The 23,526-nt window shown below is 43.3% G+C and overlaps 1 protein-coding gene across 4 annotated transcripts in view; it reads left to right on the top strand.

The window, feature by feature from the left end:
* Positions 1 to 6,552, top strand: part of JSRP1 (junctional sarcoplasmic reticulum protein 1) — a 442,040-nt gene extending 435,488 nt beyond the window's left edge. For all 4 annotated transcript variants that reach the window (XM_088459842.1, XM_088459841.1, XM_088459844.1 and 1 more), the window contains one exon: positions 5,322 to 6,552. In XM_088459842.1, the coding sequence (XP_088315968.1) occupies positions 5,322 to 5,954 (633 nt within the window). In that variant the 3' untranslated portion in view covers positions 5,955 to 6,552. The remainder of the gene's footprint in view (positions 1 to 5,321) is intronic.
* Positions 6,553 to 23,526: the final 16,974 nt, after the last annotated feature.

Genomic DNA, 23,526 nt, shown 5'->3' with positions numbered 1-23,526 from the left:
ATTAATTCAAGTGCAGCCAATAACCTGAAATGGTACAAAGGTAAGTGGTAAACTGCTAGAGGTTAAAAATAAAAGTTTAGGTTAGCGAAAACTAAAAAAATAGTGTAAATTTCACAGTTCTTACTAAGTCCTTTTTCAGGGAATATGTAATGGGTTTAAGAATGCACATCTGTTCTGCTGCACTGAAAGAGAGGAAAGAGTGGCTTGCCTGGGCCATGAAATACTGCCAGCCTAAATGCACACATTACTGTATGGCTATATAGCAACAAGTACAATAGATGTATCCTTGTGACTAGTAATATTGCCAACGTTGTTCCGAAGTATAATTAGGAGCCTGACCAGTTTCTTGTCTATTAGGCCAGGTATGGGGTCAATGCTAGAATGGTTATATCCTTGTAAGGGGAAGAGCTGTGACCAGTACTGCATGCAGTGGTGTAACTATAGAGGGTGCAGTTGCTATGGGGCCCCACCACTTGGGGGGCCAGAGTCCCAGCAAGCAATCTGCACCTTTTTTTTTTTTTTGAAGATTATTCCAAGATTATTTTAAGATAATTTTTATTATTTTAAATAAAAGTTTATTTAAAGATCCTTCCTGTAGAAGGGGGGACTTACTGGGAGTCCCGGACTGAGGAGAGCGAGAGCCACCCCTAAGATGCCAAAGACTGGAATGATGATGACATCATCATCACTCGAGTCTGGAAGCAGTGCAGAAGCCTGTTGGACTCGGACACACTCTCACTGCTGACGGTGAGAACACCCCCAGCCCTTCCAGTGCCGTTCCGACACTAACATTACACTCCCCTCCCACTGCTGCCAGTGAGAACACCCCCACCCCCAGTGCCAGCCCGACCCAAACACTACACTACTCTCCAGCCGCTGCCAGTGAGAACCAACCCCCCCTTCCCCTAGTGCCAGCCCAGCCCTAACATTATTCTCCCCTCCCACTGCTGCCGGTGGTGGATACCTCACTTGGGGGGCCCCTTAGAAATTTTGCTATGGGGCCCACAAAGGTCTGGTTATGCCCGGGCTGCATGGGTGTGGCCAGAGCCATGTGGGTGTGTACACCTTTTACACCGTCAGCCCCATTGTCTCCCTAAACATATAAAATAGAAAAATTGTATACTTTTGTGAGAAAACTAGAAAAACTATTTTAATACCTATGATTTATGGCCGACTGGTCATCTAGGCAGCAATTCGTCATCTTGCTGTGTGTATATATATATATATATATATATATATAATATATAATTATTATTTTTATTAAAGTTTTTATAATTAATAGCTATTGATTGAAAAGGGCTTATGTTTTTTTCAGGTATAAGCCAGCACTGCAAGATTTGTCTTTGTTGAACTATGAAGTTCAGCAAATAGAGTATGGGATAAGCATAAGAATATCCTTACAAAGAACTGAGGATCACATAGGGTTGAGGTTACTAAAAGGTAAAAAAAAAGGGCAGATTAGATGGACCAAGTGGTTCTTATCTGCCGTCACATTCTTTGTTTCTATGTTACTGCAACTTTGTCTAGAATAGGCCGTCGGCTGGCAAATCTGGGCACCTGTTATGGAAGTCACCAAAGGGCCTGCAGTATCTTTGACACATTTGTACTCCTCAATGAAAAACAATAGCATGGGCACTTGAGTTGCAAATGAAAATAAAATTTGAGGAAACGTGAAATCTCACATACAGTAAAAGCATGTGGAAGATTCGCACCAAGGGCCGTATTCAATTAGGTGCGAAAAGCCGTTTTCGACGATAAAGTATCGCGAGTGAAGTAATTTCGCCATGCGAAAAGTTTCCTCCGTATTCATTTGCGGAAACTCAATGCAATGGAACTGGCGAAAAAGTATCGCCTATGAATAGGTGTTGAAAAAAAGTGCAGAATTGGGGTATTGGGGTGCAAACCTCGGAAAACCCCCCTGCACCCTTGGGACAGTCCCCCAAAGGTAAACTGCGTAAAAAAATGAAAAAAAAAATACTTTAGATCACCCCAAAAAAGTACTTTCATTTTGGGGGTGAAAAAGTCCAAAGTGGGGGGTACAAATTTAAAAACTAGCTAAATAGACTCCAGGGGCCCCCCCAAGTATGCTCCAGGTGTTTTAAGTTTGCAAGGGTTGCGGCAGGTGTTTTTTTACATTGTTAAAATTTTCATTTTAGCAATTTTAAAATGTGCTTGCACCCATTTTCGTGTACCCCAAATTTGCTGGGACTACTTATTTTATTCTAAAAAAGCTGCTAAATGCTATTCTTCACTACTTCTGCTAAGACGCAATTAGCAGCTATTGACAGCATTTAGGTACCCCAGATACCTTCAGCAGGCCTAATCGGGGGTATCTATAGTGATCCCCAATGTCAGTGCATCTGTTGGGGGGTGTCAGGCTGATTTCCCCAAATCTGACAGCACTTTTCGCCAGGTCCGAATTTGCCAGGTCCCGTTTCGACGATTTCTAATTGAATACGGGGATAAGTGGGGACGAGCGCGATACTTTTTCACATGGAAAACCAGCGATGTCGGCGAAAAGTCCGGCATGCGAAAAGTACTGGACTTTTCGCGTGTAATTGAATATGCCCCCAAGAGGGAAATTTACTAAAAATCGTGTTGTGTGACAGGCTGAAACTGCCACAGATTAGCAGCAGTTTTCACCTCTGGACCCCCGGAGGGTAATTCTTAAACTGCCGACGATGTTTGATGGTTTGAACCCCCTGAATCACATGCAGTTTAACACAAACTACATGTGGTTTAGAGGAAACCACCATAACTTATTAACCTCCTTTCCCATACTCATTGCCCATGTACTATATGAAAATAAAATGTTGCTGCTGTGTAGTGGTTTCCCTCTATTTATTATTATTATTATTATTATTATTATTATTATTTATTTATATGGCGCCACAAGTGTTCCGCAGCACCTTACAAAGTACATAATCAAATAAGTAACCAGCGACTTACATAGCAGGACACAGACATGGATAATAAACATAGCTATATATTAGCGACCTTTACACACATATAAGCAGATAAGTGTTAGTAGCCCTAGTGGGGAGTCATTTTACCTTTATTATTTACCATATAGCAAAATGCAAAATGACGTCACTCACGATACTTTATCGCCAAAAACAGCTTTTCGCACCTAATTGAATACGACCCTTGGTGCGAGTCTTCCACTGTATGTGATGTGCACTTTTTTTCAATAACTATTCATAGGCGATACTTTTTCGCCAGTTCCATTGTATTGAGTTTCCGCACCGGCGAAAAGTCTCTGGAATTGAATACGGAGGAAACTTTTCACATGGCGAAATGACTTCACTCGCAATAGTTTATCGCCGAAAACGGCTTTTCGCACCTAATTGAATACAGCCCTTGGTGTGAATCTTCCTCATGCTTTTACTGTATGTGAGATTTCACGTGTTTGCTCAAATTTTATTTTCATTTGCAACTCCTTAAAAAGTGCAAATATGTGAAGTGCCCATGCTATTTAGTAATGTTACCTCTATTATTTACCTTTCCTCTTCTGTCTTGGTTCCATTGGGAATGGAAAAACCCCATTGCTTTGACCCACCGTGGACTGCTCAATGGAGATCACTGATGAAAAATGAGTTACTGTAATTGCCAGGTGTCCCATCTATGTAACCGACGAACAGTAATTCAGGAATGGTCTCTCATCACTAAAAATATTTAATATTGAAGGGAGACCAGTACCATTTATTAATAAAACATAGCAGGCCACAATACCTTTATTAGGGAGCATAATGCTAATTATACAGTAAAAGAGGACACAATGTTTTTGATACATATAAGTGGGCACAATATTATTAAAGTAAATTTATATATACAGCCTGCACATATTTTATTTTATTACAGTATGGGGGCAATGGGAAAGGCAGGGGTGTTTTTTTACTTTTAATAACACAGGCTGTGATGACAGCATTACTTACCTCCCTCGTGGTCGGCTTCTGCGCTTGTGTTACCGGAAACCAGTGAGGAGGCGGAGGAGGGACCCGCTCGGATTCCTCTTCACATTACCGGAACTCCTTCCCATAAAAAGGAACCAGGTTTCAACAACAAACGCCATCTAACGATGGCATTTATTCTCATAGGCATAGTCCAAAAATTAAAAGTTTTAGGAGTTTGCTGAATATCAGGTTTTCTTATCGGACCCCTGATGATGAAGAGCCTATTATCTAAAATTTGCGGAAACTAGCTTATTGCATGTGTAATGGACCATTTAGTGATGAATGGATGGACCCCTGAATCTATGTTGCAGAAGTCTCCTGCTGAGGAGAATTATCCAGAAGTCTCAGCCACTGTCCCGTACTTACTTCTGCTAAGCCTTTATCTTGATTGATCTGGGTCCTGTGTGGTACTTGAGAGGTTCTTCCTTTAGTAACACAACATATACCCAAGATATTGCTGTGTTATATTTCCATTGCAGGGGAGTTAATTGATCACCTGTCACCAGAATACCAAGTTGGTTAGGACAGGAGTATAAATATTATCTGTTGTATTACGTATTTGTGGCTGGCAATGCGGCTCATTACTGTAGTCACATACATTTTCCCCACCAACAGCTGCAATTGAAAATCAGCTACTTTATGCATCAAGTGTTCCACGCACCTATTACTTTGTAAGCTTGTTTGAGCAGGGCTAGCTTTTCCCTATATTGTACTGTATCTGTATGTAATTTTTTTTTTTTTGACATGATACCCTGATTTTCAACACTGTGCAATATGTAAGCACTTTATAAATAAAAGATAATAATATGCTAAGTAATTATTTTGAATCCAAAAAAGATCGCTTCACCCTCAAGCAATGATCATTACAAATATGAATTGTATAATTGTGGTTCAATATTTTGCCAAACATTTATACAAAATTCAAGGAACAATAAATTATATTTCTATGTTTAGTTTATTTTGCTTCTAGCCTAGTTTTTATTTAATAATTATCTTTTGCTTTGTTCTTCATGGCACATCCTGGCAGTCATCATTGATCAAAGTGGGTCATTGTGCTGTTCAGTGTTGTTCACCATAAGTCACCATTTGCAAAACTGTTGTGTTCTATCAACTAATAAAACAATTATTACATTACATTTAATAGATACATTACATTTAATAGATACATTTAAAATACATTTAATAGAATTAAATCAAAGATAGAGCCTCTGATAACAGACTGTCTTGGAGACCTATAGAAGATTAATAAGTTGTGCATTTCTATAAAATGTACATGGGTAACCAAAACCAAACATATTATATTAATTATATTGTATGCTGGATTATAAGATATCTGATTTTTAAATATTTCCCTTCCTTTTTCAACAGCCAGAACCATGGTTTTTTCAAGGTTGGTTTGGCTCATCTAAGCCAGAATTACCCGCCATAGAGGAACCAGAGTCTCCTGACATTGAAGAACCAGAGGTTCTGGTGATAGAAGAACCGGAACCACCTGCTATTGAAGAACCAGAATTACCCAGTGTGGAAAAAGATGAGGTAAAAGAAACTCAGGCAAATGTGTTAATACAGGAATCACAAGAGTCAGAGAAAGAAAAGGAGAAAAAGTACAAGCAAAAGCCAACGGAACAATGGGGGTTAAAGGCTAAAGGGAAATACATGGAAGTCAAAGCTGCTAAAATCCGGAGAGCACCTAAAGATGGGTTCCAGAAAAGAGAGATTTTCCCCTTTACTAAGAAAATAAAGGAATCAAATAAATCATCCCCAGAGGTAAAGGAGAAGTCGTACAAAGAAAAACGTTATCAGAAAAAGAATGATGACAGGAAATTTGACCACCCAAAAAAACAGGAATTTGGAAAGTCATTCAAAAAGGAGATGGGGGAGCAAAATAAATACTTCAAACAAGACAAGAGGAGGAGAGAGGACAATGAGAAAAAAATATATAAGCAGTATCATCAGGAAAAGGACTACAAGAGGAAGCAGGATGCTACACGTCATCGTTGACGATTCTTAACATCATGATGCTTTACAAACTCTGTTGTGTGCCAATAGCTTATGGTACGTGTAGATTATCCATCAGAATGAATGTGAGATAGAGAGCACAACTGTATCTGTGTGGCTGTGAATGCACAAGACATCATATAAGTTTATAATCCATGTCCTTCACCATGAATATGCTAAAGAAGCTCCATGCCACCCGTGACCTAAAGTCATTTGTTCACTTTTAGGTTTAAAGGATTGCATATCTAGTTAGTACACACCAAGGGGTAAATTTACTAAGAATCGAGATAGGTCGAGTTTTTTTTTTTAAATCTCGATTTGCATCGCCTAAACTCGGGCTTGTTTTGTTGTTTTGGTTTTGCAAATTTACTAAGAAGCGAGTTTAGCTGAAAGTCAGTTTTCCGATGGTGAAGCAAATCGAGTTACAAGTGAAGATGTGATTACTGACCCGAGATTGCAGTGTTTTTTCACTGCAAATCTCGCCCGAGCTAGCAGCCTGCACATATCAGTGAGATATGTGCAGGCTGCTTGTGTTGTGCCTGTAATAAATTTGGTTTATTTTTTTTTTAAATTACGTGAGGACCCCCCAAAAAACTAACCAGCCCCGGACTTGCCAGCCTGTCCTGGTACCTAAAATTACAGGGACCAAAATGAATAGGGTTACCCCGTAAATTAGGTACCAGCACCAGGCAGCAGGGACAGGGCTGGTTTTAAATATAGGGGCAAAAAAAAATGCGTAGGGGTACCCCTATATTTAAAACCAGCCCTGGACCCTTACTAGCAGTGGGCTGATGCCACAGCCAGGGGAGCCCTTTCACCGGGTCCCCCAGCCGCAGCATCAGTCCTGACCGCTAGTCAGCCCAGGCCAGGCCATGAGCGGCTCCTCCACGTGGGTCCCAGCCAATGAACGGCCGCTAATGGAAGCTGCCGCTGATTGACTGTCAGCCGGGAGACTGAACTCATTAGCAAGACTAACAGCATGCTAATACATACTGTTACAGTGTGTCCGCCCACAGAATTGGTTTACGGGGTAACCCTATTCATTTTGTTCCCCATAATTTTAGGTACCAGGACAGGCTGGCAAGTTCGGGGTTGGTTAGTGTTTTGGGGGGGTACCTCACATAATTTTTGAAAAGAAAAAAAAAAAAAAAAAGATTTTGTCATGATTCTGCATAACTCGCTGATCAGGAGATGAGTGTTTAAAACATCAATTTACTAAGAAAACGAAAAAGAAAAAGAACCCTGGGCGCTAAAGAATGAGTGTGTCCAACCAAATAGAGCCAATAATGTAAAAATGAGTGATAATGCTTCTGCAGCTAACCTATAAACAGGGGAGCTGGTTCCCCCAAGATTAGAAACAAGAACTGGCTAAGGAAAGCGCTGAAGCAAGCACATATATTGTGTATAATATTTAATACCAATGCAAAAATTGTTTAGAATACAATATAATAAATGATAATAGAAGAATTAAAAATACATATAACATATACCAGGAAATGCAAATGAGCTCAAAATGTATATAGAGGATCTCATAAAAAATGAATCCAATTAAACCTACAGCAATGATCTTGTGTGCACACAGATAATGAGCTAATAGGACCAAGCAGTTAGTATAGAGTAGAAACAATGGTTAATAGTAAGATATACATGTATCAAAGTTCCAGTGTATTAATGGTATTAGTAGCAAAGCAAGACAGGTTATAGTCATATACAGACTTCCATAGTAGGCACTGATGGTGTTAAATGTCAGTAGATGTAGCAGCAAAGCATGAGGGAACTGATAGTAATCTGGACTTGATTACCAAACTTGTTAGTAGAGAACCTCTCTTAATAGTGCAATTGATAATCCACAATCCCGTATTCAACTTCCTTAATAGAATATCAATACCATCTCTATAGACCAGTGTTGGTTAACCTTGACACTCCAGCTGTTATGGAACTACATAACCCAGCATGCACTGCTACAGTTTTGCTATTAGGGCATGCTAAAACTGTGGCAGGGCATGCTGGGATATATAGTTCCACAACAGCTGGAGTGTCAAGGTTAGCCAACACTGCTATAGACTGTCACCGGCGTCCAACAATAGGAATCCCTCAATAGTGGTACCTTAAAGTATTCTGCGACGCTCCAGGCGTCTTCCAGCAGAAAAGGTTCATGAAAAGGCTGCCGTCTGATGAGTAATGCTGCTGTGCTGCAAATGTACCCGACAGGGCCAGTGTCAGGAACAAGCTGACCCGTCTCCCGGCACAGCCTGTAATGAAGCCGACCTGCCGCTCTATGAATGATGCTGCCACGCTCCGGACGTCTGTCCTGTGAGTCGCTAACAAGAGGCCAGCATGCACTCGTGTGCTGTATGTAGCCGGCGTCTCCTGGCTCCTCAAAACGTCAATTTGGCAGCGAGTTTGCAGGCATCTCTCCCGAGATTGAAATCTCGATTCTTGGTAAATTTGAGAGATGTATATCTGACATTAAAAAACTGACCGATTTTTGCCGATGGCGAGTAAAGGCGAGATTTACATCTCGGGAGAGAAAAAAAAGTGAGAAAACCAAGCTCACTAAAAAACCCACCCGAGTTTGCACTTAGTGAATTTGCGAGATGAAAAACATGCCTAAAAACACACGAGATTGTCATCTCGACCTATCTCGATTCTTAGTAAATTTACCCCCTAGTGTAGCGTGCATTTTGTGGTATAGCTGTTATTTATACATACAGGACACTACCACTCATAGCTGAACAGATGAGTTTTCTTTAAAGATACAGAGGCCTCATTTATATTGGGTATAACATTGCTTGTCAGTATATTCAGTTCAGTACTGCGTGTGCTCACTGATATTCACCTGTATCTAGATTTCTACGTAATTCACTCTCAAATCTCAGTTGTTTTTTTTTGTTTTTTTGTTTGCAAAATGAGGCCCTCAGTCATCATACTAACAAACCATCGGTCTTAGTGCTACTGTATCATTATATTGGTACAATGCTTAATAAAACCTCTTGATGGAAATCCTGACTGAATTTTATTGCTGGGTGTGTATTACATCGCTTCCATCTCCTTATGACATGGGGCATAGTGATTCTGCTGTCACCTCAGCAAGGAAGGTGTGAGATATTTCAACACTATAGCTAACCTTATATTACCAATCTAATACTACAGTGACTACAAAAAAGTCTTCCTGGATTAAAAATGGATTCATTGTGTATTATTATCGCCGAACAACACAAAATCCGCTATTATGTTAAATTTTAAAAAAACACGGCAATCGATACCTTAGTGTTCAGCTCTATTGCTAACATCCACTTAACTAAACTCTGGTTCAATCACTTGTCATCTAAGGTCACATAATTAATCAAAGTCCTTTGTGCATAACAACTAGATTGTTTAAAGGGATTTCAACATAAATACACCTGTCTGTGAGAAGAATAAGAATATCAAAGAATAATTAAAGCAAATCCAATAAAAGTTTTTGAGAAGTACCAAGTAGAGAATGGTAAAAAAGATTTCAAAGACTTTTAATATCCCCCAGGGAACTACCAAGTCAATTAATTACAAAAAAAAAAAAAACCTGATACAATATGGCTTTTGTCTAGAACAAGGACGTTCTACAAAACTGAGAATCCTTACGAGAATGGGCCCTTTAGTTGGGAGGCCCATAGTAGCTCTGACACATTAATAGTCCCAGCCACTTCAGAAATCTGCACTTTATAGGGGAGTTGCAAGATAAAAATCATTGAAGAAACATATGAACTCTGAACATAAAGGATGCTGAAGATCCACGCACGGAGTGGAGATAGATTCTGCAAGACACGAAGAGTGATATTCTAGGGGCACAATGAATCAAAGCACACATCAAATGTGATTTAAATACATTGATTTGAAAAATGCAGTGCAACCTAAAGGAATTCAAATATTGCAAATAAGAATGGACAAGAAGTTCAATAACCACATGTGTAAAGTTGTCGAAACTTGCCCAAATACTATATTTAAACCTTTGTGAACACTCTAGTGCTGCAATAGAATTTATTTGGGGTACCAGAATGTAATATGGAACCCACCCTCCAAAAGGTGGGAACCTGAAGGGTGCCGAATACTTGCTAGCTTAACACATATTACCTGGTAGTGTGGACCCATATTTAAAACAGGTGAAATGAAAAGTTAATAATGTTGGGTGCCAGACCATCTCGTGACGAATTAAACAATAAATGTATTAACACTTCTTCCTTCAACACATTAACTGTTAGAAGTACAACTTCAACAACTTCCTCCTGTAACAGATGTTCTATTGAATATTAATAACAGTCTTTATGCAAATCAGAGGCTCATCCTGTCACAAAAGGGTCCCACTTCTCCATTCGCTCCTCTGAATACCCTTCCAGTCAGGCAGACAATATCCAAGTACTTATTGAGTGCCCAGCTCCAGATTGGTTTGCCTTTTAAATGATTGCCACTTTAAAAATATCCGGCAGAATCGCCGGGATCTTGCTGATGCTTGCAAGTGACTTCAGGGTACGACTTCATGCCTTCTCCATTAACACTGCTGTTTTTCTAGGGTGCCCATTGCTAATACGTAGTTCCCCCTCATCTCCACGTCTTATGGAAACTAGGGGTGAGCGGGTTCGGATTTCTGAAATCCGAACCCCCCCGAGCCCCCCCGATCCGAGTCCGATCCGAGTCAGGCTCGACTTTTCCCGCCTGACTCTGATCTAAAATCGAGGCAAAAAGTCATCATCCCGCCTTCCGAGTCTCGCGGGTTTTGGATCCTATATAAGGTACTCGCGTCGGCGCCATTTTCTCACTCGGCTGTGGACAGTGAAGAGGGAGGGTGGGAGTTAGGGCTGTGTAGTGTAGTGTAGTGTAGTGCTGCTGTTGTCCACTACTTCAAAGTCCATAGGGGCTGGCTGTGTTGTGCTGTGCTGCTGTTGTTAATAGGGGCTGTGTCCACTACTTCAAAGTCCATAGGGGCTGGCTGGACTGTGTTGTGCAGTCAGTTCTCCATAGGGGCTGTGTCCACTCCAAAGTCCTGTGCAGTGTCCCAGTCCTAAAGGGGTGCTGTAGTGTTGTCCAGGGGGTGCTCTGTCCATCAGGGGTGCTCCCCCCAAGTGCTAAAAAAATAATATATTTTCTGTGTTTGTGAATTGTGTGCGCAGTAGCCGCACGTGCATCAACAAAGTAGTGCCAAGCGTGCGCCTGTGTCATAAGTAAAGGGCCGGCTGGCTTGACCGTTAAAGGGTGCTGTAACCCCCAAAGTACACTCCAGTCCAAACCAAAAAAAAAATTATTTTCTGTGTTTGTGAATTGTGTGCGCAGTAGCCGCACGTGCATCAACAAAGTAGTGCCAAGCGTGCGCCTGTGTCATAAGTAAAGGGCCGGCTGGCTTGACCGTTAAAGGGTGCTGTAACCCCCAAAGTACACTCCAGTCCAAACCAAAAAAAAAATTATTTTCTGTGTTTGTGAATTGTGTGCACAGTAGCCGCACGTGCATCAACAAAGTAGTGCCAAGCGTGCGCCTGTGTCATAAGTAAAGGGCCGGCTGGCTTGACCGTTAAAGGGTGCTGTAACCCCCGAAAGTACACTCCAGTCCAAACCAAAAAAAAAATTATTTTCTGTGTTTGTGAATTGTGTGCGCAGTAGCCGCACGTGCATCAACAAAGTAGTGCCAAGCGTGCGCCTGTGTCATAAGTAAAGGGCCGGCTGGCTTGACCGTTAAAGGGTGCTGTAAACCCCAAAGTACACTCCAGTCCAAACCAAAAAAAAAATTATTTTCTGTGTTTGTGAATTGTGTGCACAGTAGCCGCACGTGCATCAACAAAGTAGTGCCAAGCGTGCGCCTGTGTCATAAGTAAAGGGCCGGCTGGCTTGACCGTTAAAGGGTGCTGTAACCCCCGAAAGTACACTCCAGTCCAAACCAAAAAAAAAATTATTTTCTGTGTTTGTGAATTGTGTGCGCAGTAGCCGCACGTGCAGCAACAAAGTAGTGCCAAGCGTGCGCCTGTGTCATAAGTAAAGGGCCGGCTGGCTTGACCGTTAAAGGGTGCTGTAACCCCCAAAGTACACTCCAGTCCAAACCAAAAAAAAAATTATTTTCTGTGTTTGTGAATTGTGTGCGCAGTAGCCGCACGTGCATCAACAAAGTAGTGCCAAGCGTGCGCCTGTGTCATAAGTAAAGGGCCGGCTGGCTTGACCGTTAAAGGGTGCTGTAACCCCCGAAAGTACACTCCAGTCCAAACCAAAAAAAATATTATTTTCTGTGTTAGTGAATTGTGTGCGCAGTAGCCGCACGTGCATCAACAAAGCAGTGCCAAGCGTGCGCCTGTGTCATAAGTAAAGGGGCGGCTGGCTTGACCGTTAAAGGGTGCTGTAACCCCCAAAGTACACTCCAGTCCAAACCAAAAAAAAAATATATTTTCTGTGTTTGTGAATTGTGTGCGCAGTAGCCGCACGTGCATCAACAAAGTAGTGCCAAGCGTGCGCCTGTGTCATAAGTAAAGGGCCGGCTGGCTTGACCGTTAAAGGGTGCTGTAACCCCCAAAGTACACTCCAGTCCAAACCAAAAAAAAAATTATTTTCTGTGTTTGTGAATTGTGTGCGCAGTAGCCGCACGTGCAGCAACAAAGTAGTGCCAAGCGTGCGCCTGTGTCATAAGTAAAGGGCCGGCTGGCTTGACCGTTAAAGGGTGCTGTAACCCCCGAAAGTACACTCCAGTCCAAACCAAAAAAAAATTATTTTCTGTGTTTGTGAATTGTGTGCGCAGTAGCCGCACGTGCATCAACAAAGTAGTGCCAAGCGTGCGCCTGTGTCATAAGTAAAGGGCCGGCTGGCTTGACCGTTAAAGGGTGCTGTAACCCCCAAAGTACACTCCAGTCCAAACCAAAAAAAAAATTCTTTTCTGTGTTTGTGAATTGTGTGCGCAGTAGCCGCACGTGCATCAACAAAGTAGTGCCAAGCGTGCGCCTGTGTCATAAGTAAAGGGCCGGCTGGCTTGACCGTTAAAGGGTGCTGTAACCCCCAAAGTACACTCCAGTCCAAACCAAAAAAAAAATTCTTTTCTGTGTTTGTGAATTGTGTGCGCAGTAGCCGCACGTGCATCAACAAAGTAGTGCCAAGCGTGCGCCTGTGTCATAAGTAAAGGGCCGGCTGGCTTGACCGTTAAAGGGTTCTGTAACCCCCAAAGTACACTCCAAAACAAAAAAATATATATTTTCTGTGTTTGTGACTTGTGTGCACTGTGGCTGCACGTGCATCAACAAAGGAGCAGCGCCAAGCGTGCGCCTGTGTCCCATAAGTAAAGAGCCGGCTGGCTCATTTCTTAAAGGGTGGTGTAACCCACAAAGTGCACTACTCTCCAGCAAAAATAAAAAAATATTTTCTGTGTTTGTATGCGCTTTAGCCGCACGTATATATCAATATAACATAAATGGAGGACCAAACTTTCTCCGATAAAAATAAAATAGGGAAAGATCAAGAACCACTTCCTCCTAGTGCTGTTGATGCTGCTGGGAGTTGTTCATCATCCCAGAGAGGAAGTAGGAACATCACTACTTTTACTAAACAATTGACCCTCCAACAGTCCCTAGCGATGAGGATGAAGTACGACAGCAGTCATCCTGAAGCAAAACGTATAACTGAGGCCTTGACTCTATGTTGGTGTTAGACGTGCATCCGGTATCTGCCATTAGTGCAGTGGGATTTAGACAATTGATGGAGGTAGTGTGTCCTCGGTTCCAAATCCCGTCTAGATTCCACCTGCATCCTCAAAGCAGCAGCGACAAGCGTGCGTCTGTCTGTTAAAGGGTGGTGACACCCTCAAAGTGTGCTACACAAACAATTAAAATATTGTTCTTTTTTTTCTGTCTTTGTGAATTGTGTGGGCTGTAGCCGCACCTGCATCCTTAAAGCAGCAGCGACAAGCGTGCGTCTGTCTGTTAAAGGGTGGTGTAACTCTCAAAGTGCTCCAAAAAATAAAAAACTATTTTTTTAATGTGTTTGTGACTTGTGTGCGATGTAGCCACACTTGCATCCTCAAAGCAGCAGCGACAAGCATGCGTCTGTCTGTTAAAGGGTGGTGACACCCTCAAAGTGTGCTACACAAACAATAAAAATATTCTTCTTTTTTCTGTCTTTGTGAATTGTGTGGGCTGTAGCCGCACCTGCATCCTTAAAGCAGCAGCGACAAGCGTGCGTCTGTCTGTTAAAGGGTGGTGTAACTCTCAAAGTGTGCTACACGAACAATTCAAATATTGTTCTTTTTTTTTCGGTCTTTGTGAAATGTGTGGGCTGTAGCCGCACCTGCATCCTTAAAGCAGCAGCGACAAGCGTGCGTCTGTCTGTTAAAGGGTGGTGACACCCTCCAAGTGTGCTACACAAACAATAAAAATATTCTTCTTCTTTTTTCTGTCAGCGAAAGGCGTAGGAGGTTGCTTCCACAAAATGTGGAGAAGATGATGTTCATAAAATGAATTATCAACTCTTCCAGGGAGACCAGCCTCCAGAACGTACAGAGGGACCTGTGGTTCCAGCAGGGACGAATTAATACTCTGTGAGGATGAGGATGTACACACTGAAGAGGGTGAGCAATCGGTGGATGAGGAGGATGAGGATGACATCTTGCCTCCGTAGAGCCAGTTTGTGCAGGGACAGATTAATTGCCAGCTTGTTTTGTGGGGGCCCAAACGAACCAATAATTTCAGCCACAGTTGTGTGGCAGACCCTGGCGCTGAAATGATTGGTTTGTTAAAGTGTGCATGTCCTGTTTATACAACATAAGGGTGGGTGGGAGGGCCCAAGGACAATTCCATCTTGCACCTCTTTTTTTTCTTTGCATTATGTACAGTTTGGGGCCTAGTTTTTCAAACTGCCGTCCTGTCTGCCACTGCAGTTTCACGCCTAGATGGGTCACGTGTTTGTGCCGCCCACTCGTGTCGCTTAGCATAGTCATCCAGCTACCTCGGTGCAACCTTTTGGACATAAAAACACTATTGTGAGGTGTGAGGTGTTCAGAATAGACTGGAAATGAGTGGAAATTAAGGTTATTGAGGTTAATAATAGCATAGGAGCAGAAAAACCTACAAATTCTGTGATTTTAACTGTTTTTATGCTTTTTTTCAAAAAAATACAGATCCAAAACACAAAACCCAGAACCCAAAACACGGAAGGGTGGTTTTGGCAAAACCAATCCAGATCCAAAACACGAAGAAAGATCCAGATCCAAAACACAAAACACGAAAAGTGGCCGGTGCACACCCCTAATGGAAACCCACCCATACTAGTAATTTATGTGCATGATTGGCACTGCCACAAGGCCACAATGTCTCAAATGCCATGGAACCTGGGACCTCTACCTTCCATTCTGAGTCCCCATAATATCTATCATTTTGCGGGAATATCAGTCTTTATTGACTTTGGTTCCCCACATCACCAGCCGATTGCAGTGCCACTGATTCTACCCACAGCGGTGACTTGGAAAGCCCACACCACTGCTGACTCCTTCCCCACGAGTCCCCCAGCCTTCCCAGTGACATGGACAGATTAATAATGGAGCTGATGTAGCTACAACTCCTGTCCTCCACATAAAAATAGGCCCATCATGATGACAGCATGATTTTCAACTGCATAGCTGGCCATATAGTCGGCAATAAATGTGAATAGTTTATCTAATTTTCCCTCAAAATTATGTAATTTTTCTATTTTTTTTTTGTATGTAGGGATATATTGTGGCACCAGTCACAGCTCTTCCCCTTCTCAGTATAGTTCCTTGAACATTTTCTGTCCCAGACTCATGTGGCTCTTAATTCGGCCCTGCAAAGGATGGTTGTATGGAGCCAGCTAAAACTGCACCAGTCTGAGCATCGCAAAATAAAGCTGGGTACACACTGTGATGTATCGTAACGGTATATCATTCCGATCCGCGTCAGAACAATATATCGTACATGTGGTATAATGTGTACGCCCGATCTGTTATTCCCGCTCGTCGTTCATCGCATCGTCCCACTGCTGTGCTGCATGTCAGACGGGACGATGCAATTAACAATGCAGTAGAGGTACGTGAAGCATGTAATGATACATCGTGCCATTGTATGGTGGATAATGCAGTATGTATAGCGCACGTGATGTATCGTTACATTGCACACCGCAATGCTGGGTCGCACCATCATAAATTTATGTGTTCCCAGCTTAAGACCTGGAACCATAGGCAAGCTCAGAAAAATATTGGGTTTTATCTCATACTACTGCCTACCCTCCAACATGACCCGTTCCATTAGGTACAAATTGCTCTGCTCCTGAACTTCCCACCTAATGTATGATTGCAGACACCTGTGCTGAATTAGTTAATTGATGAGAAGGGTGTTTCAGCACAGGTGTCTGCAATCATACATTAAGAGGGAAGTCCAGGAGCAGAGCATTTTGTACCTAATGGAAATGGTCATGTTGGAGGGTCTGCTACTGACCTTTATTAAAGACCTCCAAAATTGCTTGGGGAATTATAATCAGTAGACCCAGTACTTGCTCTGGCTATTAAACAGAGCAAACCCAGGCTGAAAGGCAAAGTACTTTCTAAGCAACTTAACATTTTGACTGATCATCAGAAACTATGCAGCCACTTTGCAGAAATACCGATTTATCCAGCAGTTTTGGCATATACAGACCTTTCTAGTCCATTTGTACTCCAGTCTGATGCATTAATAAGAGCTATGCTATATTGGCAAATTAGAGTCATTGTTGATGTATGCAGATTGCTAAAACCTGAGGAAAATTACCATTAAACACTGTGGAAAGCTGGAAGTCTTAGCAATGAATGTCCATGTTCAAAAGGTTGCACAAAGGGTGATTGTAGGGTCAGATTAACAATGGGGCGGATGGGGGCCATATTCGGATTTCCCCCTAAATCCCAACGTGTCTCTAAGGGAGGTAGAAAGCTCTTGTTGGCTATAAGCTCTGCAGCCAAGAAAACCATACTAAAACTGGGTAAACCCCAGGCACGCCTATAATTAATTTATATAAAGAGACACTTTACCAGATCTTATGGATGGACTGGGTGGAGACCATGTTTGCTCAGAGGGGAGCTACAGTTCAGACTGCTACATCTCATCCCTCCAGAGCAGAAAGAAATCAGTTCTGCACATGGTGGATGGGAGACTGTGGTCACATGAGATACATCCGTATTAATAGAAGACCAACAGGCTGCGGTCACATCTCATGCGACCATGCCAGTTAAGTGATTAAGAAACAAAATCCCTCCAACATTTAGATATATCCATTATAAAACTTTTTTACGCAGTTACTTATAGAACAGCTGTCCTAAATGTCCCAGCATTCTATGTTGGTAAAAAGAAATGAACCTAAGCATTCTGCTGTTGGATGGCCCAACATAAAGACTTCTATTAGTGCAGTATGCACTATACAAAAACAAATATTAGGTGTAATGCAGTAACAGAAATTGCTGCTGTATGTGCTCCTGAATTGCATGTATACAGTGGCGTAACTAGGGTATTTGGAGCCCAGATGAAAAATGGAGCCGCGCCTAAGGCGCATACTGCGAGAAGTGGAGCGTGGTCACATGCCACAAGGGGCATGGCCACTGAAAAAATAAGAGTTATGGTATTAACATACCTTCGATAACTCTTTCTTTGAGGTCCATAGGGCCCACAGGAATTACCATGGGGTATGAAGTTCCCAAAGATCCAATGTACCAAACAGCTCAAGCTTTGTAGCTCCCAGCATGCACTGGTCCTCCCTATATACTCCACCCTCAGCCACATGCTTTCAGTTTGTAACCAAGCCTAATGGCTAGAGACGGAGAGTGGAGAAGGAAGTACAATGTACCCAAGAACACTCAACATATGAAGAGGGAATCTGTGATACAAAAAGGCTAAAGAACAGATCCTAACTGAAGCCAGATGCATCAGGACCCTATGGACGTCGAAGAAAAAGAGTTAACCAAGGTATGTTATACCATAACACTTATTTTCTTCTTCAGGGTCTATAGGGTCCACAGGAATTACCATGGGGATGTCCTAAAGCAGTTCCCTTAAGGGTGGGGACGATCCTGCGCAGAGAGGAGAATCCACCGCCCAAAGGAAGCATCCTGGTAGGCAAAAGTATGAAATGTAAAGAATTTGATAAAGGTATGGACAAAAGACCAAGTGGCTGCCTTGCACAGCTGCTCAGCCGTGGCGCCATGTCTAACCACCCATTATGGTCCCACAGACAGAGTGGAATGTGCTGTCACCTTGTTAGGGACAGGGAAACCAGCCTGTGTATAGACCTGAGAAATAGTCATATGCAGCCAGCGAGCCAAAGTTTGTTTGTTTGCTGGCCAACCTCTTTTGTGAAATCCATATAACACAAACTCTGACTCTGATTTCCTGATGGAGCTGGTACGATTCACGTAAATATGAAGGGATCAAACTCCATCCAGGGAAGCGTCACCTGTGGACAGGTCTAAAGACTGAAAGGCTGGGACTACAATTTCTTCATTTATATGAAAACGGGAAACAACCTTTGGAAGGTAGCCTGCCTTAGTACAGAGGACAGCTCTATTTTGATGAAACATCATATATGGAGAGCGACATGACAGTGCTGCCAAGTCAGAAACCCTGCGAGCTGAAGAAATAGCGAGGAGAAAGAGTCTTTGCTGTCAGCCATCGCAATTCCACTTTATCCAGGGGTTCATAGGGAGGCAATTGCAATGCCCTGAGAATCAAAGATAAATCCTGCTGTGCCACTGGATGTAGAAATGGAGTTTGCAGCCAAAGAATCCTGAAAGAATGTTCTAACATCCAGCAAAGGGGCAATCTTGCGCTGGTACCAAACTGTCAAAGCAGAATCTTGAACTCTCAAGGTAGCCAGGCGAAGACCTAAGTCTTATCCAGCCTGAAGAAAAGCCAGTTTCTTGATACCTTGAAAATCTTAGGATCATATTTTGTGTGAGAACACCATAGAAAAAATGAATGCCAAATTCTGTGATAGTTGCAGGTGGAAGCAGGCTTCCTTGCCCTCACCATTGTCTGGATCACAGAGCGAGGTAAATCCTATGAATACCCCTAAATCGCTAAACAGAAATAATTGCTTTCCAGATTTGGATTGTGGTTCCAAAGCACGAAAAGTTCTTTTTGCAACAAAAAGAGAGTTACACGCTTTGATCTAGCACAATTAGCGCAAAAGACAATTAAATACAAAGGTACAGCCGATACATACGCTAGCGCTCTGGATCTATATTCCCGGCATCAAACGTGAAGCCTCTGTCACAAGAAAGAAAGATGACTGACTATAGGACCGAGAGCACTAATTTATATATCTTACAGAGAGTGGACAATATGATAGAAACAAGGTGGCATCATTCCATTGGTTCTTGCTCTTTGTTCTTCTGGTACAATGCAGGTCATAGGTCAGTTTGTCCAGTGATAGTTCAGCCCTCCAACGGCTCTTTGTGTATCTTTCCCACCGAAGAACAAGTTTAAACTGGCTAGGACACTACATTACAGATGTATACATCCTAATCCATAACTCTCTATAATCCATAACTTGCAGACGCATGTTGCGATCTCCTTGCCGATGGAACCGGAGATCTGCAAATACACAGTGATTTAGAATGGTACCAAACATGACCTGTCTACTATGTACTAAACCTTAGATGTCAAATACATTAATTTCACAACATAATTGATAGCAAATAATACCTCTGATATTAACCTTAATGCTAGGGAACCTTTTTGTAAGAGTATGCATGTGTGCGTGTGGGAATATTGAGTAAAGACGCTAGTATGCATTGTGCGTCTACGTGTTTGTGATGTACAACATGAAATGTACTTTATGGGATTGTTCATATTATGTGTAGTTATAAATGTACGTATTGGTATTGTGAGGACTTTTAACATTGTGCAGTGGCAGACGCACGACGCTAATAATCAAAACACAGTGCCGTACACGATGGTATCGTGTAGAAGATGCAAAATGGCATCGTGCAGATATCAATTTTACAACTTTGGTCTCAGCCAACTATCCGGCTTCGACATCCTGGTATAGGCAGGGACCCTGCATTAGTAGATCCGGCCATGATGCAGTGGAAATGGACTGTGTATGGACAGACATATCAGATCGGAGAACCAATGCCTCCTGGGCTGGCAGGGGCTATTTGTATCATCCTGCTGCCTTCCTCCTTGAGCTTTCTGAACAATCTGGGAAGGAGAGAGAATGGAGGAAACAGGTATGCCAACCTGAAATTCCACCTAACTGCCAGAGCATCCACGAAGGCGACTGAGGGGTCCCTTGTTCTGGACCCGTACCTGGGGACCTTGTGGTTGTGTGACGTGATGCCATGAGGTCTACGTCCAGTAATCCCCACCTGTCCACCAGAAGTTGAAACACATCCGGATGAAGAGCTCATTCTCCGGCGTGTATGTCCTGGCGACTTAGGAAATCCGCTTCCAAGTTGAGTACACCAGGGATGAATATTGCCGAGATTGCTGGAAGATGGCATTCTGCCCATAGCAGAATCCTTGCCACTTCCTTCATGGCTACTGGACTTTGTGTGCCTCCCTGCTGATTGATGTAGGCCACTTTTGTCACATTGTCAGACTGAACCTGGATAGGCCTGCCCTGTAGGAGGTCCTGCACCAGTATGAGTGCTTGTGCACTGCACAAAGCTCCAATATATTTATTGGCAGGTCACTTTCCTGGACCTACCATCTTCACCTGAAAGGTGTGATGACCTGTGACCGCTCCCCATCCTCGCAGACTTGTGTCCATGGTGAGGAGTACCCATTCTGGGATTAACAATGGATGACCCGTGTTTAAATGAGTCATCTCCAGCCACCAAGTGAGGGAGAGCCGAACCTCTGCTGAGATGCAAATCATCTGAGACATTAGCCAATGATACTGACCATCCCAATGAGCCAGAATCCAATGCTGTAGGGACCTGGAGTGGAACTGGGTATAAGCCATCATGTCGAATGTGGCTACCATGGAGCCCAGCATCTGCATAGCCAAGTGAACTGACACTGTTTGCTTGCAGAGTAGACTGTGCACATGTGATTGTAGTGCCACAATCTTGTCTTCTGGTAGAAGAATCCTCTTCCCAGGGAGTGCAGCAGCACCCCCAAGTGTTCCATCTGCTGAGTTGGAGAAAGAAAATACTTTTTCCAATTGATTACCCAGCCATGCTCTTGTAAGCAGACAATGGTCATTTGCAGATGACATTGTAACATCTCCTGAGATTGTGCCAATATGAGGAGGTTGTCTAGATATGGCAGTATCCTGACTCCTTGTCGTCTGAGATGAGCCATCATGACTGCCATTATCTTGGTTAATTCCCAAGGGTCTGTGGCTAGACTGAAGGGTAGAGCCTGAAATTGGTAATGTTGCTGATCTACCGCCAATCTGAGAAAGTTCTGGTGGCATCCTGCAATCGGGACATGCATGTATGCATTTTGTATGTCCATGGAGACCTTGGAGTCTCCAGGCTCCATCGCCAGCATAATTGACCGAAGGGTTTCCATACGGAATTTGGGCACCTTGATCAATCTGTTGAGAGACTTCAGATTCAGAATAGGGTGGTGTGACCCATTGGGTTTTTGAATCAAATATAAATTTGAATAATATCCCCTTCCCTGTTGTGTCACAGTAACGGGGACTATGACACCTGCTTTCAGGAGGGCACCAATAGACTCCCGGTAGGCTGAAGCTCTGACTGGGTCCGCAGGAAGGGTTGTACCAACAAACCTCTGAGGGGGCTGCCTCAGGAACGTGATGGTATAACTATGAAAGACCAGCTCTCACACCCAGGTATCTGTAGTCGTCTGATGCCAGGCCTGGGTGTATTGTAGAAGTCGGCCTCCAACCCTCACATCTTCCAGGGGAAGGCCCGCCCAATCAGACAGTAGGCTTACCGACTTGCTTGGAAACCACTTCTTCCTCTATTATGAGTACAGCCCTAACCGCTCTCACCAGAGCTGGAACAACCACAAGGGACTGATGTCTTCTTCCACTAAGTAAGACCCAGAACTCTGAGTATCAGAGTCTACTGAAGAGGCCGAGTCAGACTCTTGAGGTAACATCTGACGAGAATCTCTCTTATGCCCCTGCTTTACCGTCACTGGTCGATCAGAGAGGCTATAGACGGTGGCATACTCTGACTAGAGTGAGCAGTAGAATTAACCCCACAGGAATTAATGGGAGGCATACACATAGAAGGATACACATGCTGTGAACACCCCATAGCATGGGGTAATACCGCCCCCACAGGAGCCCGTACTTCTGCCACCTTGCCTACTAGGTATGACAATACCTGAGGCGAAATGGTCACCCAAGGTGACTTGTGCTGGTGCAGGTGTATCAGATAGGATAGGTGTCTATTTACAACAGTTACTACACAATCCATCTTGTATAAAATCCTGCTCAGACAGGCCTACAGCACAGGACTTGAATGTCATCAACATTGGCAGTTCATCCTACTCACCTTTACCTTTAGACATGACAAATGTGGAAATGGTATAAGATGAACAATGCAATGTGACTCTTTATCAATGAAACTCCCCAAACACCTCCTCAGATGGGATGAGGAGAAACACAGTGATAGATATAACTGACAGTTTGAAAAAACAGGCAGTATACACACAGCAACTAGCATACAGTCACATACAATGCATAAATATGCAAAATTGCTATTGCAAATGGACTCTGTATCAACTAACCAGCCCCGAGGGGGTTGTGGTAGAATATAAAGTGCTATATACCAGACCCAGGGGAGAGGTATACAGAGAGACAGACCAAAACCTCTGAGTCCAACAGCACCAGCAGTACACACACACAGACGCTAACCACGAGCGTCTAATTACACAAGGTGGTCAGATAGAGTGAACCAGATGCGGGAATTCATACCCGGAAGTTCGCGTCTGGCGGGGAGGAGCGCCCATCTCCCCTTGGCTGCGATTTTGGCGGCCGGGTATACAGACCTCACAGTAGCAAGACGTTGACTAGTGCGCTCTAGTGCATCTAACTTGTGGTCCCCAACAACAGACGATATGGCCCCAACCGCCTCAGTGAGGACACGTTATGCGAGGCCTTCACCCGCAACCACCTCCGATGCGTCTCTACACCAGAGGCTAAGACTGCCGCGCACGATTCCCCGAGAGGAATCTCTTACCTGACATCTCCAAGATCTGACTGCAGTCCAGACCTCAGCGAAAGCTGCTAGCTAAGCCATGCTGAGGCCTGCTGAGAACCTCAGGGCGTATAGCGGTACTGGTGTTTCAGTGTGGAAGTAGAAGGAGTTGCGGTACTGTGTCATTAACCACGCCAGATACCGCTAAACTCTAAGGGCCATATTCAATTAGTCGTGATAAGTCAGTTTTTGCGGAAAAATATCACCGGTGACGTCATTTCGCCATGCAAAATGTTTCCTCCGTATTCAATTCCAAAGATTTTTCGCTGGTGCGGAAACTCAATGCAATGGGAACTGCGATAAATTTTCGCCTGTGAATAGGTGATGAAAAAAAGTGCAGAATTGGGGTTTTGGGGTGCATAGCTGCAAGAACCACTCTGCACCCATGGGACAGTCCCCCGAAGGTAATCTGCATAATAA

This window comes from Taudactylus pleione, unplaced genomic scaffold, assembly GCF_031769625.1.
Source record: "Taudactylus pleione unplaced genomic scaffold, aTauple2 ptg000938l, whole genome shotgun sequence".
Lineage (NCBI taxonomy): Eukaryota > Metazoa > Chordata > Amphibia > Anura > Myobatrachidae > Taudactylus > Taudactylus pleione.
Note: the sequence above shows the minus strand (reverse complement) of the source record. Positions and strands in the feature narration are given on the sequence as shown.